Source organism: Habropoda laboriosa, unplaced genomic scaffold (genome assembly GCF_001263275.1).
Source record: "Habropoda laboriosa isolate 0110345459 unplaced genomic scaffold, ASM126327v1 scaffold111, whole genome shotgun sequence".
NCBI lineage: Eukaryota > Metazoa > Arthropoda > Insecta > Hymenoptera > Apidae > Habropoda > Habropoda laboriosa.
Genome location: NW_017100293.1, coordinates 683,881 through 699,193, shown reverse-complemented (window position 1 = coordinate 699,193; position 15,313 = coordinate 683,881). Strand labels below are relative to the sequence as shown.

General features: G+C 42.7%; 1 protein-coding gene across 1 annotated transcript in view; it reads left to right on the top strand.

The window, feature by feature from the left end:
- Positions 1 to 15,313, top strand: part of LOC108573868 — a 257,534-nt gene that overhangs the window by 231,063 nt on the left and 11,158 nt on the right. Inside the window, exon 5 of the mRNA XM_017936350.1 lies at positions 9,615 to 9,787. Within this exon, the coding sequence (XP_017791839.1) occupies positions 9,615 to 9,787 (173 nt within the window). The remainder of the gene's footprint in view (positions 1 to 9,614; positions 9,788 to 15,313) is intronic.

Genomic DNA, 15,313 nt, shown 5'->3' with positions numbered 1-15,313 from the left:
TAGTAAAGTGTGGTACAATTCGAAAGATGGATAAATACATAATAACAAAAAATAACTGCAAAATATAAATAAACATATTTAAATAATATATGACTAACGGAATATGTAATTGCTGAATTAGCATTCACTTACGCCTGACTGAAATAAGATCTGCCGGAATTATGATCGATAAAATTTTAGCCTATAGGCGCCTTTCGTGTCAGTGGACCAAACTTGGTTAAGCGCCTACAGTAGCATAAGAGCAATATTTTTAAGCGCCTTTAGGCGTCTACAGTATCACAAGCGCAAGTTTTCTAAGCGCCTTTAGGCGCCAACAGTAGTCAAAGGGTTAATTGCCTTTATTGAGAAAAATTTTGAAAAAATCTTCGATGTAGACCAATATCAGGGAACTTGCAGAGAGACACCTCTCGCTCCGATTTTCGCTGGTCACATCTTCGCGGCCAGCGTTCTCTCTTTCTCACGCACTCTCTGTTTCTCGCGTCTATACCTCGCGTTTTCACAATAACACTTGGCTCACGAGACCTTTGAACGCGCACTTCTCAACGAACGACAGAGTCTGTGGAAAATACACCATCTCGATAGCGTAAAAACATTCCGATTAATTTCACACCCACCTTACTCCGGCTCGGAGTATTTCTGACGATCGTAAAACTGTCAGATCCCGAATTCTGTCCTGTCCAACCGCGTAGATCGCCCACCCTTTCCTTCGTTTCGAGTGTCCTTCGATCTTTCATATTTCACCCTCGTCCGACATAAGTCCCGTCAACTCTTACCGTGGACGAGCTAATTAAGGAAGAGACCGTGAGAAAAATGACCAAGCCGAGGAAAATCTTGGCTCGTTAAATATTGAACGCCTGCGTATCTTGCAAAACGAGGCAGCTCGACAACTAGTGGAAGTTGTTGGATAGACACCGAGTGAAAATTAACTTTATCGAAGCGAGGAGGGGCGAGAGGGAGTTAGCAGTATCGTATTTTACAGCGTGGCAAGATAATTACACGGCGATAAGGTCTCGTGAACGGTGTAGGGGAGACAGAAGGGAGGCTAGGGCTCGGCGAAAAAGGGATTAAACAGAACGGACGAAAGCTGTCCTTTTATCTCCGGCAGCGAGTTTTCGAGGGTAATACGATGACGAAGTCCCGGCTTCCTCTGGAAACGAGCGTCGCTACCGTCGGGGGCTTTGAAACTGGGCCGAGCGCTAATTAAGGTCTAATTAATTGTTTCACGTACGGTGGCAGCTTCCAATTATGGTTTCCAATCGATTATCAGCGTCTGCGGCAGAAGTACGGGTTCCTATTGAACGAAACACGAGCAACGATAGAGAAAGAGCGGAGAAAAAGGAGGAAGAGACGAGATACGGGCTGAAAAAAGGCAAATGTATGCTTGAACAGCCGCAGATAACTTCGACGAGTTACTATACATTAAGGAGCAGCTGTTTTCCTTCGGAGAGGCACTCGATTGGTAAATAATCTGTAATTAACGTCGTTACCTGCCGTCCAATTAATTCCACAGCGATGCTTAAGTGGATCTCGACCGGGGACCTGTCCGGTATCGCGATAAAAACAAGAGGAGGAGGAGGAGAAGGAGGAAGAAAAGGATCTAATAGAGCGTGTTCCTTCGTGAATTATCATTACTCTCGCTTATCCGGTGGACGTTGCACGCTCGGAGAGAACGAACGAACTCGCAAACTTCGATAGAACGTAACTGAATTCTATTTTCTCTGGAAATATCCACGTACACCGTGGGTTGAACCTGAAAATTTCCAATTCCAGAGGATAACTCGTTCACGGAGATAATAGCTGGAGGCCTTTGATCGAGTTCCTCAATGGCTATCGCTTATCCTAGTCCAACGAGTCTTTTGAAATCTGAACACATTTACGTATACACGTACACACGTAGATATGTAGACGACTATTTTAAGCCATTTTAAGCGTGCAAGTGGACGGAAGTAAAGAACTTATTCTCTTTCTGTATGTGTGTGTGTGTTTGTCCTGTTCCACACTAAGTAAAAAACCGAGTGTAACGTGTAGAAACAAAAGGGAAGTAAACTGCTATTCTCTCGCAAACTTCTTTTTGCATTCGCGGGAATCTGGCGGACAGGAATAAGGACCGGCGAAAAGTTGGTCGCGCTTCCTCGTTACAAGTCTGAATCTCCTTTTCACAAAAAGAGAGAGAGAGAGGGAGAGGAGCTCTTTTCTTCTTCCTCTTCTGTATTATAGTCGGAAGTGAAGGAGCTTCGACGGAACAAAAAGGCCACAGGGATAGCTGGTCAGAGAGAAAAGGAAGAGCTGTGAATGGAGTCTGGCGGATATTACCAACCAAAACACACCCACCTACGTGACTGAGAAAATTACCTCGGATATAGTTACGTTCCACGGTCCTGGTTAATATCAGAGAAGACTGTACGCCCGTGTGCTCTTCGCCGTTTTGCATGCGCCTGTTCTCCTCTCCTTTCGCGCGTGTCGCACTTATCTCGATCCGTGTTTTTCTCTCCTTCCGTCGCGATTCTTCGCGGCAACCAAGCACGAATAATACCTGGTTCTACCTGTGATTCTTTCAAAGAGGCTTTTTCCACCTCGAGGGAAACCAATTCTCCCGATGAATCTTCGTTCTGTAACCTCGTCTCGGGTTCACACAGAGGAAGCTTATTAAAACAGAAAATTGCACTCGCGCGTTTGAAATTGCGAACGGCGGAAAAATGTTTCACCACCCCGAAAAAAAGTGTCATTTCGTAATTTTCGAATTTACACGAACTCTCCCGGTGTAAAACTCACGGCGAGGTAACAGCTCGCCCACCGGGGTCATGTATAAAAGTGGTAGTTATTGTATCGAACGTTTAAAACGCAAACGCGTCCGGTGGGGAAGGAGTGGAAAAATCGAAGGGGAGAAAAGCACACCGGAGAATAAATCTCTCGCGTATTTACGAGCGGAGTATATTTGCGCGTTCATTTGCTCCCGGCTAGCGGAGCTCTGCTGGCGTGAGAGAGCAGCAGGAGGAGGAACGAGGGCAGAGAGCAAGGGGTCGGGTTAGCTCCAGGGCGTAAACAGAAATTTGAAAATTTTCTCCCCTCCTGGTTTGTTCCCTCCTCCCGTGCAAACGACACCTCCTCGTTCATTAGCGCTCCGTGTCGCGCGAAACCTAATCTACGCGAATATACAGCGGCCACGCGGAAACGGCCGTGCAAAACCGATGGATCGTTTCTATATGCTGCTCCACACACCGCTCTCTTCTCTCTCTCTCTCTGGTGAACCAGAAGAGGGTGTGCACACTGTATTTACCCTGGCCAACTCGAACAACTCACATAAATTTCAGCGATCAGTTTTTAGCTCCCGAATTGACCCCCTACTTTCCTCCCCCACTGCTTTTTCCAACCTCTGACGAGCATCGGAGAGATACGAGAGATTGGACCGGTAAATTGCATTGTTTTCTGCCTCTCTATGGACCGTGCACAGCAGATTAATAATCTGTACACAACCGCCAACCCCTTTCCCAACTTTATCGGGATTACAATATTGCAGTGCTGTTTGATGTTTTACAATTATTGTTTTTAAATTATCTTATATGTACTCTTCTCTCTCTTCGTCCAGTTTGCAACAGAAAGGTTCTTAAAGGCGCACTTCTTTCTTCACGAAATCCGCGTGAAAGTAAAGCGTGCACACTTTAGCTTTTATCACTCGAATGCACCCACGCTGTAAAACGTCTACACGATCTCCTTCCCTCCTTCTTTCGGATCTTCTGTATTGCTAGGGAGAGAAGACGTTTCTCTTGCCATGTGGGTGCTTAGTGAAAACTCCCATTGGATGAACACACTTCATTTCTCTCTGCTGCACCTCGAGGAAATGCACTTACTGCAGCTTTGGTATGCACCATACAACATTGCACAGCTTGTAGGATAACACTATCGATGTTGCATTCAGTGAGAAATGTTGAGAGACCCGTTTGTTTTACACACAACGTGTGTTGTCACCGCCCGGATACGCTCATTGTTGCGGCCGGAAATTCGTAATAAACGTGTAACACGTGATATATCCATCCCTCTTCTATCCTCTCTCTCTGCGCTCGATGCATTTCCGATGCACATTGAATCGGCACAACAGCAAGCCATACGCCGTAATACTGGGGTACTAGGCGTTCAATAACAATATCACGCTGGATGGATATATTTGTTTAAATAACGAAGATTTTCGCAATATTACGGACAATGCTATTCACATGGCGTCCCCCGGGCTATCTTTATTACGAATTCATAATTTATTTCGAAGAAAAAATGGATCCACTTTGCCGGGTCTCGAACCCTGGTTAATTTGGTGGTAGACGAGCGCTCTACTCACCGAGCCATTCCACCGTTCAAGGGTATACCTTTTATATTAGCTATTACAAGATCGATGGCAATCATTATTACACTGCAACCTCTTCTTCATTATAGTCTTGAGTCGAATATCACTATACTCCACGTTTTAACAACATTTTTTACCGACTAATCTATCTTTCTTGGTCCTCTTCGTTCCAATTACTTTTCTTTCAACTAATTCACTATTTTCTTCTTTATTATTCCAAGAACATCTTTTCACACGCGACAAAAGGTAGCGTTAATTCATATTTCAAACCCGTTTCCTCTGTCCTGCTGGGAGTCGGCACCGACCGCTGCAGATTTTACAAAACGTCGCGAATCAGCTTCACGAGTTTCGAGAGTGTTATTACTTCCGGAACAGGGCTTCGAAGGTGGGCCAGCGCGAGCGAAGTTGCATGTCGCCGGATCACGTGATCCCCGCTGCGCCACGAGAATTCAAAATTAGACGATGACGCACACGTGTGTAACCGAACCGCCACCTCCTTTGCTCCCGTTCCTCCACCCGGAAGTTTCAGCCGCGGGATGAACTAGCAGCGGCAGTTCCCTCGGTTCATCTGCAAACTTTTTACCCCCCGGAACTTCCTCCGCCTCTAAAGACATCTGTAACGAGTTTTACCGCGTTCCATCTTAACCGCTAATCGCGCGATATTCCCAACGAATTGGTGCAATTCGTTCGGAAAGAAGAGGGAACAAGTTGTCGAAAGATGTTTCGCGAAATTGACGACTTTTAGAATGGAATCTGATTAGCCGGTGGGAGAATATTGACGAGTTCGGGAAGGATCTCTACGGGATTCGTTCGGTTTCCGGGACGCCTGCAGCCGGAATAGTTGGCTGATTGACTTGCAAAGTTGGAATGTTTTCGATCAGAGTAATCGTGTTATCCGCGTGCTGGGGCTGATACACGCGCGAATCGATGCTCCAACTTTCCACGCTACTTCCGCCGTAATGTAGTCGTTCGCGTGACAGCCTGCGCGAGCTTCGTGGTTTTAATATATCAGTTTCGTTTTATTTAGCGGGGGTTTCTTGGAGTTGGAAGAATCGTGAGAGGAGAGCTTGGAGGGAATTGATGTTCTTGAGATTAGACGTTTTTTATTGAAAGTTGGAAGAATTGAGAGAGGAGAGTTTGTAGGAAATTGATATTCTCGAGATTAGATATTTTTTTAGAATTGAATTGAGGGTCAATTTTTTGAAAATTGGAAAAACAGCACATATGCCAAAATACCATTTTAAGAAAATCGATTCCCAAGTTTTCATCATCGTATTATTTAATAAAAAATAATGCAATTAAATTCGGAAGAGAAGTAATATGTTTTTGATATATTATATACATATATAATACATAAGGAAAAGTTCTTTCTTTCGATTTTCCATCAATGGCCTCAATAGTTAGATAATTAGAGCAATTTTGAAATTGTTCGTCGCGAATAGTGTCAGGTTGGTCGCAGTTTTAGCAGACTGCTCCCTTTTCAAATTTTCCACTCAAATGCACATTAATGCATTCACGCATTGACGACGCTGATATAATTATCGCCAAATATTTGAATACTCTTACTACCTGATTAACCAAACCCAGTGGTTCCTCTATCGATGGACGTATTCGTTTATTCATTATAACAGGAACAACATCGATGAATTGAATTTACTCGATCGATATCACCGCGAATCTCTGATCGAATATTCGAAATCAAGTTCGAAATAAAAAACTTTTCATTCGATATTCCTCAAACAGGACAGCATCGACGATCGTAAGAGCGCGCGAGTCTCCGCGAGAGAAGCGTAGGAGAAATAAAGAGGCGAAACCTCTATATGCAGGAAGCAGAAATCCATCGAGGAACTGCGGGTCGTAAAAAAAAATTTTTATAACCCTCTTCCGCGTCCACCGGCAATCCGATTGGCTTCATTTAGAAAACTGCGTTGCATTAGCGCAATCAACCTGGCCACCCCTTAATTTGCATAATTCCCCGTCTGCTTTTCGCGATGGATTTCCACTTGGAAAATGAATTTTTTTCTCCAAGGGTGAAACGAAGTTTCAAGGAAATTTGTCCCGCGTAAAAACTTGGAAGAAGGAGGAACAAACTCGAACGCGCGTGGTTTTTCCCCGTATTTTATGTCAGAATTTGCAACTTTTACGATCCGATTTAACTTTCACTCCTTCGACAGAGTCGTTCCGCTTCCCGTGTCGCACAATCTCCAAATTGGCCATTTTCGAACGAGCTGCTTTTTCTTCCGCAAGGTATTCAAATTCCAAATCTTTCGATTCTTTTAACGAACGAAAATTCCACGAAGATTGAGGAATTTAGCTCGTAGAAATTCTGCAAATTTGCCTCGTGAAAAATCTGAAAATTTGTCTCAAGAAAAGTATGAAAATTCGTCACATAAAAAATCTGAAAATTTTCCTCAAGAAAAATCTGAAAATTTGCCTCATGAAAAATCTGAAAATTCGACTCGAGAAAAATATGAAAATTTGCCTCGTGAAAAGTCTGAAACTGAAAATTTGCCTTGTGGAAAATCTGAAAATTTGCTTCGTGTAAAGTTTGAAAATTTGCCTCGTGACAAATCTGAAAAATTGCCTCGTGAAAGATCTGAAAATTCTTCTTTCGCATGTTAATGGAATTTCCCCGCGAGGTAAACACGATTATGCAAGAAAAATTTTCGTCAAAATTTTCGTGCAAGAGTTTTCGTCAAAAGAGAACTATCTTTTCCTAACAAAGTACTGAAATTCTCCAATTGTCCGATCCTTTTAAACGAAAGTTTGCCTGATAAAAAATACAGAAATTTTCCCGATGAAAAAATTCTTCTTTCACGAGCTAACCGAACTGCCCCGTGGGGTAAACACGACTGTTCGGGAAATATCTTTTTCCCCATCGGTCCTTCTCCAGTATGATTTCTCGTTGAAGGAGAGGAAAAAAAGGTCCGTGATTCGGTTACAACGACGGCCACCGTGATCGGAAAGTTCGATCACGGCGAGGGACGAAGAGAGAGAGAGTGAGAGAGAGCAGGGAAGAGGACGGAGGTTACGCGGGACAGCTGGTGGAAAATTTAGTTTGCGAGTAACTCGAATAACTCGCATAAATTTCCTTCCCTTCGGTTCGGTTTTTGGACACGCTCGTCGGTCATCCGACATTACCAATTTCTATTCCATGCCGCCGCCCTCGGCGGCCGTTAGTTTTCCAACTGGAAAACGCGATATCCAGGACCCCCACACTATATAGAATCGGACCAACGAATCGACGTACCTATCGAGTCGATGCACGTGCGTTCGCGCCACCCGTTTAACTAGTTCTCTCTCTTTGCAGTTAGCCACGTAACTTCCGCTCAGTTAGGCTCGTTAATTTCAATTTCGAAAGTCTCTACCTACTACGTTCGATATTTCCAAAGGATGAAATGGAGTTATAGAATTAAAGGAAACACCGGTCACAACAGACCATCTAAAACTTGCCTAAAGTATAGCTTCTTGTGCTTTAACTTTAACCCTTTGCGCTCCTACGTTAAGTCACATTCGGCATTTTTAAATTGCCAGTTTAAATGTGTACTATATTTCGCAATATTTTTTTTTACTTGGATAAGCAACACTACATCTATATGACCCTTTTTTATAACGAAAAACGCCAATTGTGACGAGAAAGGGTCATATGAGTCTTTGAAGAAGATTTCAAATAAAATACTTAAAACAACGTGGAGTTTTTGGAAAGAAAATGTAAAAAAAATTGAGAGTGCAAAGGGGTAACAGTTTAATAATATTACAAATTCCGATAAAAAAAACGTATGTTTTCTTCATGTTGTAAAATACTTCAGTTTGTCGTAGAAAGTGAAAAAAACACATTTTGCGCGTACCTTCTTAAAAATTAGGCCGTGTACGATAGATTTTGAAACACGAACCTACGTCACACTCCTGACAAAAATATCTCGTCTCTTTTCTGACTTTCTTTCCATTCGTTCGTTCTGAGGAACACAATCTATATGGTTTATTTTTATCAACAACAAGAAACTTCGATATCTACGGTAGACTAAACGTTTGGACGTGTGCCTGCTCATGTCTCACACGGGACAAACTGTTAAAGGGTTAAAGAAAATCTGAACCGCGACAAAATGCTTAACTTGGCTTCGTCGAAGAAACAAACCTAACCGACAAGATATAGCGAAACAACGCAGACTGTTGAACGTCGCTGATACGACGAAAAACAGGGAGGGAAAGGAAAAAAAACGTGATAGTTTCTTTTATCGCGAATAGAGCATACACTGAGATTGTGAAACAGCGAAACGATCCGTTGAAACTTTTCCTTTGAACAGTTTCCCTCTCCTCCCACTTTGAATGTATAAACAAGACAGCTTCTGCTTTTTAAACGCGACCAGTTCGCGGGCAAGAACGCGATAACTTTCCCCTTTTAATCCCCGTCCGCGAATTAAATCATTCTCTCTCTCCTTTGTTCCCTCGGGTTGACGGGACAGTTAATGCGGCTCGAAAAAATGCCACCTCCTTTCCCATGCAAATCCACGTCGCTCGCCTCGAATAAAGAATCCTCCAACTCTCTATCACCGATGAAATAAACGTTTCACTCTTCTAAGAGAAAATTTATCCTCGAGATTTCACCAAGATCGATTTCTTTCAAATCGAAAACTAGCGTTGCCCCAATTCCTGCCCTCAGTTTCGAGAAATTCAGGCAAAATCGGGCGTCACAGAACGAAATGCAAGCGAGCAGATTCTGTCAATTTTTCACAAAGTAGAATTTACAGGAAATTTCGCGGAGGAGAGATCGGTGGTGACCGGAGTTCGGTGAATTATTCGGTTTATCTTCCAGCCAGTTATTACCCGAATAATTTAGGCGAGCTTTGTTGCTAGAGAATACAGCAAGTTTCGAGGTCGGCTATTGGGCCCGGTTCACCGTGGTTTCGTCGATACAAATTTCGAAAGTGATGATGAAGCAACGAAGCAAGTTTAACCTCTAGTTTCGAACGACTGCCTTCCTAGCACTTTGCCACTACGTGTCCTGTCTCTAGATATATCCTTCGCTATGATACATAAATTTATTAGAAAGTTCGAAAGAAGTAGAAACGAAGCTCCTAGTGGACAAACTTTTTCCCCTGTACGAGAAATTACGCGACAAACTGGTAAATAACGAATTGGGAATCTCGAAATGCTTTCTGGCGTGCAGCAGCTCGGTCTGTCGAGAAAGACCGGTTAGAAGAGTAGGTGTTAAGCGTGTAAAAAGCTCGAGGAGGAAAGATGTCCCTCGCACACTGACCACTTTTCACGTGTGTTGCAGCTACGAGAGTACACGCTGACCGAAACGTATCACGAAGACGACGTCGAGGTGGAGTTCGTCAGCAACGACAATCTACTAGCGAACAGTCCGACCCCCAGGGGGACCGATCCGAACAGAGAACTGAACGAGGCCATCGCTGAGGAGAGGAAGGAAATGGACACTCAGAGATACAGGTACACCTTCCATCTATTTTTATCGAATTCTCCGCGCGAATTGCTCGAGACAATTTTTGAATGTTACGGAATTACGTTTCGGTTGGTGTTGGGACACTCGTCGAATGGGAACTGGTTCCAGACGGTCGTTGAGAAATTATTGAAATTGTGAAAAAAGTTATTCAGCGTGGAATCTTGTGGTGTAAGGAGCGTACTTTTGGTGATACTGTAGGAGACTCTGTAACGCGAGAATTATGATAGAAATTAGGTTCCATCGACATCGGTTTTTGGGGGAAATTTAATTAATCCAAATTTTTTATTTTAATTTTGATCGCGTTATATGGAGACAGTACAAATTTTTGATCGCGATATACGGGATTCTGCTCTATATTCAATCTCCATTCGTAAATTTTGCCTTTTTTCATTGCATATGTTGGATTATTTCTAACAACACCCTATGGAAATAGTCAAGTGAGGACAAAAATGTCTCCGCGTTATTTTAAACAAAGGCACTAAGACTTCCACCAGATGTGTCTGGTGTCCTTCTTTGGGTGTTCTTCTTTTTGGGTGCCCAGGAACAGTCCTTTAGAACATTCCAAAGAGTAAAGACGTTTCCTCTGAGTCCGTCAATAAATAGCATATCACAAGATAGAAAGACTATTTCATTTTCATAACCCATTTCCAATAAGTTATATTAAGTATTCTCGTAAATTTACGTTCTATTGATAATAGGTGTCTCCTAGTACGCCCGAACGACAGTGCAAATGCACAATGCATCGTTCGTAAGCCACTCACAAGTCAAAGTGCCTAACTCCGTCAATTTTAGATCAATTAAATTTATTAAATTTCTGAAAAATTAACATTGTCATCGTTTTAACTTCCGACTGGCTCAGTCACCGATCAAATTCCCTAATTACACCGACTCCCAGACAGAGCGATCCTTTAAAAAAATTTGTCATCCTCGACAATCAGTACCGATATCGACAAACATGTCGACATAGCAATACCTAAGATTGCACAGAAAAGGAAGCTTATCTGGACACAACAAGATCTTACTGTCCCCGCGAAAACCAGTTCGATTTTACCATCGACAATGGTGGCAATGAAGTTTAAGAAATAGGTCGTGAACAGAGGGGAACGCTAACAGAAGCTTTAGGTCAGGAACAGGAAGACGCGTTGAATGGACAGCCTGGACCAGCTGGTCGAAAACCGCGCGACAATGTGTTGAAAAGGGGGTCTGGAAATAGGACATTATCGAGAGCACAGGCTGGAAAGATGGTCCTCTTTGCCATTTCCGGCGTTTTCTTCTATATACAGAGAGATGGTCCGACACATCTATCTCTCGCGCTTTCTGAATTTCTCTCATTCGCTCTAGCATCCTGTTCGTATCGTTTCAAAAATCCCTTCCTATTCCATCCCTTCTCACCTCCTTTCTCGCTCTATTTTCCTCTTTAACTTTTACGATCGACTGCCAAGACCGGTTTCATAGAGGAAGTTCGTCCTTTTTTCCTGCCTTTCGAAACGTCGAAGTGCTGCCTGCCTGGGCTTGGCTTGGCTGGCTTTGTAAAACGAGAAACGCACGCGGAATCGTTATTCCGGCTTGTATATCTCGGCGGTGCACAGCAGGTATTCGGAAAACTTGCGCGCTCCAAGTTGCGGGAATTTTTCACCTCTTTCAAGCCCGGCGAGAAATCTGACCCGGTATTCGAGGCGCTCCTTGAATTAGAGTAATTGCGCGGAGCAGCTACTGGTAATCGCGTAAACACCCGGGGATCGACCGGCAACACCCGTGTTCGACTGGCCTCTTTTCTTTTTCTTTTTTTCATTCGAGAATCTGCGCTGTGGGAGCTGATAGTTGGGAAATGCGGAACTATGGAGGCTGAATTACAGAGTGAAATGGTGGAGAGTTAGAGATTGTAGGGGAGAGTAAATGAATTTTTCGTGAAATGATGGAAATACCATCGAAGAATTTCCTTTGTATTTCTTGTTGCGAGGATTGATGATAAAAATATGCAATTTGTATCGTATCAGGCTGTTGCATATGAAATGACCGATTTTACAAGAGTGTAGTAAAGGATTCAGAATTTTTTTTTTTACTGTGCTACTAGGTAGTAGGATTATTTATGCAGCAATTTAAAGCTTGAAGTTAGATTTCGATCATTTTTTTATCATTAAATGGCAAATTGGGCGTAAGAGCAAATTTCAGTGAGCACTTTTTAATTGGAAAGAAGTTTAGCAACGAAAATGAGGTAGAAACATTCTATTTTTTTTAAATAAAGGCATAAATAGCTTTGTGTATCGAAACTAACATGGGTTAAATTTAAACTTTGATTGATAAATATTGTTTTTACTAAATCTACAGATGGTGAAAGTTTCCTTAACCCTTTCGCTGCGGCAAATTTTAATGCGCAACGTGTGTGACAGCTGGTAAATTTTTAGCCACGGTCGCAAAATTAGTTATTTAGGTCGTATCGTTTAAAGACCCAGTTTATTAAATTAAGGTAACGGTGCATAAAGGATAAAATTATGAAATTATGCGAGAAAATTGTGAAAACGTCTATAGGCGCCAATAGTAATGAAAGGGTTAAATGGTAAATTGTGTACGAAATCAAATTCCACTTGGAAAGAAGTTTAATAACAAAACTGAAGTAAAAAACGTTACATTTTTTGAAATAAATAACCTTTCGCAATTCTCAAAGGGATCATACTTCGACTAACAATCACTATTTCCCCCAAATCCACAGACGTTGCAAATTTCCTCAATTCGTCGATGCTTTCATTTGCAAACACCTGAGACACCTAGCGATTCTCAGACACGTCTTCCGCGAAATCGCGACAGCGCAACGGCACAGTTCGATACCCCGGCATCTCCTGGATATTATTTATCCGCCGTAAAGCGGGAACCCATGAAAATGCAATAAGAGGCGACCGCGAATCAAATACGTTTCCTGGGCCGATTCCCCTGGGTCAGCGTATACCTTTGACATCTGATGCCCGATAACGATATTACTTTTCCGCGAACTCGCCGATTCTCGCTGGCAATTTCTGCGATACGCCCCGAACAAAGTAGAGTGCTCTTATCGTTCGTAATATCCGGCCGGATCCCTGGCCCGTCCGTCGCGTATGTCCGTCGACATGATCGCCTCGAAACGAACCAGTATCCCTCGAAACTTTTCCCTTACTTTATACGCCGACGACCGACCCTCCTAACCTTCTCCTCTCCTCTCCACTCTTTCATCTGCAACGTCTTTGCTCGCTCCCTTCTCCCTTCCTTTTTTCTCGAACAGAGAGGAATGAGAGAGGTATGGGGGAGGAAGAGCAATTTTTATTTAATCAAGTTCAAGAAGGGTCGTTCATTGTGTCGAATCGAATCGAGCACTCGATACAACATTAAGGCGATTGAGGTATTGAAAGGGGGAGAAGAGAGAGTGTTGAGGGAGAGATTAAAGTCGTTCGAATTTGAATTCCAAAGAGAGTCGTTCGTGAGAAGTGTCGTTTAAAAGTGTAGGTTTGAGGGTGAAGGGTTTGTAAGGTTTTGAAGGATAGAACGTGTAAGGAGGGTGTATTCCTAAGTGATAGTTAGCGATATTAATGAAAGTTTGGTGTAAGGTAGTATTTGGAAGAATTATTGAGAAGTACTTTTTTTTATTGGCAATTGTTCATGTTGGAGGGGTGAATAGTTTTTCGAGAGATAATGCGTATTGAAGTTTTATTGAGAGTCGTGATTGTCACTTATGGATGTTCTTTTGGAAGTTCTGAATTTATTTAAGTTTTTTCTTTGGTGTCTCGTAATAACGCGTTGACACGCAAAAGTCTCGTTTTGTCATCGAAATTAAAGCGCAAAAGTCTCGTTGTGTCATCGAAACTAAAGCGCGAAAGTCTCATTTTGTCATCGAAATTAAAGCGCGAACGTCTCGTTTTGTCAGCGAAACTGAAACGCAAAATACTCATTTCGTCACCGAAACTAAAACACAAAAATCTCGTTTTGTCATCGGAATTAAAGCGCAAAAGTCCCGTTTTGTCATCGAAACTAAAGCGCAAAAATCTCGTTTTTTCATCGAAATTAAAGCGCCACAGATTCCTTTTGTTACCGAAACTAAAGCGCAAAAATCTCGTTTTGTCATCGAAACTAAAGCGCGAAAGTTTCCTTTTGTCATCGAAACTAAAGCGCAAAAATCTCGTTTTTTCATCGAAATTAAATCGCCACAGTTTCCTTTTGTTACCGAAACTAAAGCGCAAAAATCTCGTTTCGTCATCGAAACTAAAGCGCGAAAGTCTCGTTTTGTCATCGAAACTAAAACGCAAAAGTCTCCTTTTGTTATCGAAATTAAAGCGCAAAGGTCTCGTTTTGTCCTTGAAACCAAAGCGCAAAAGACTCATTTCTTCGTCAAAACCAAAGCGCCAAAGTCTCATTTTTTGAGAAATCTACACAACGAAACCAAAACCCTCGCAGAAAAAAGCAATCTTTCTCTTCCCAAAAATTCGCAGCCGCAAGATCATCCCCACACCTCGTCTTAAACAAAAAACCGACACAAGGGTGTCTCGCGTTTGACCAATTAGACCATCTCGACTCTCTAAAACCGTGGAATCGGGGAAACAAACGTTATCGCCAAGCAAAAAAAAAAAAAAAAAGAACGTCCTATCGATCGAGCGAATAAATTTTTTTCCCCGGAATTGTTTCGACGTCCGCGGAGAGGAGGGAAGAGAAACAGCGTGATACCTGTGCGTCCCGGTCAGCGACAAGCGTAAAATACGTTGTTTCGGGCGCGAAACTTTTAACCAAATTGGAACACCATCGAGCGGAATTTATTTTTTATTTTTCCGGGGCTTATACACGGCGCTAGGGAGGGGAGGAGAAGAGACGCGCGCGAGTCCCTTCGAATCGTCGCCTCGAAAAGCTCTCCGATCAAAGCTGCGTTTCCCGAGTGCAGGCTTTTCTATTCACCAGAAACGATCATTCATCTTCAACTACTCTCCGTATATACGTACACCGTACAGCGTAATCACCGGAGAATCAATTGATTTTTCTCTCCCGGGGAACAAAAAATATGCGCAAATATTCTCGACCATTTTGCGACGACGTCAATCCGTCGAGTGTCTTTTCTCTGTTCCCTTTTTTTTTTTCTGTTTGTCGTTGCTTTCGTTCGAATCGAAAAAAGTAAAAAGATCAAAAGTAAATCTAGGATCTATTGTTCGAATTTTTTCCTCGTTTTCTTCCACTCTCTCGTCCATATCCACGACACGTTTCCCTTTGCGAAGAGAAGTTTAATGACAAGCTCCATAGAGAAACTCGCGTCGACGACGGGTGCAACAGCTCATTGAAGAGGCGCAGCTTTAGAAGCGTTTCTATAGGTGTCGGGTGCTCGAACAATGTCACTCGCGAGGATGAAGGAGAGAGGGAGAGAAAAAAAGGGAAGGAAAAGTATGTCGCTGGCCAACTACGAGGCCATATTGAATAATACTTGGTACGATGTTCTAGGTTGGTATTCACCGAAGTGACCCACTTCTTCTTCGAATCTAACGATGAAAAAAAAAGGAAAGGGGAGG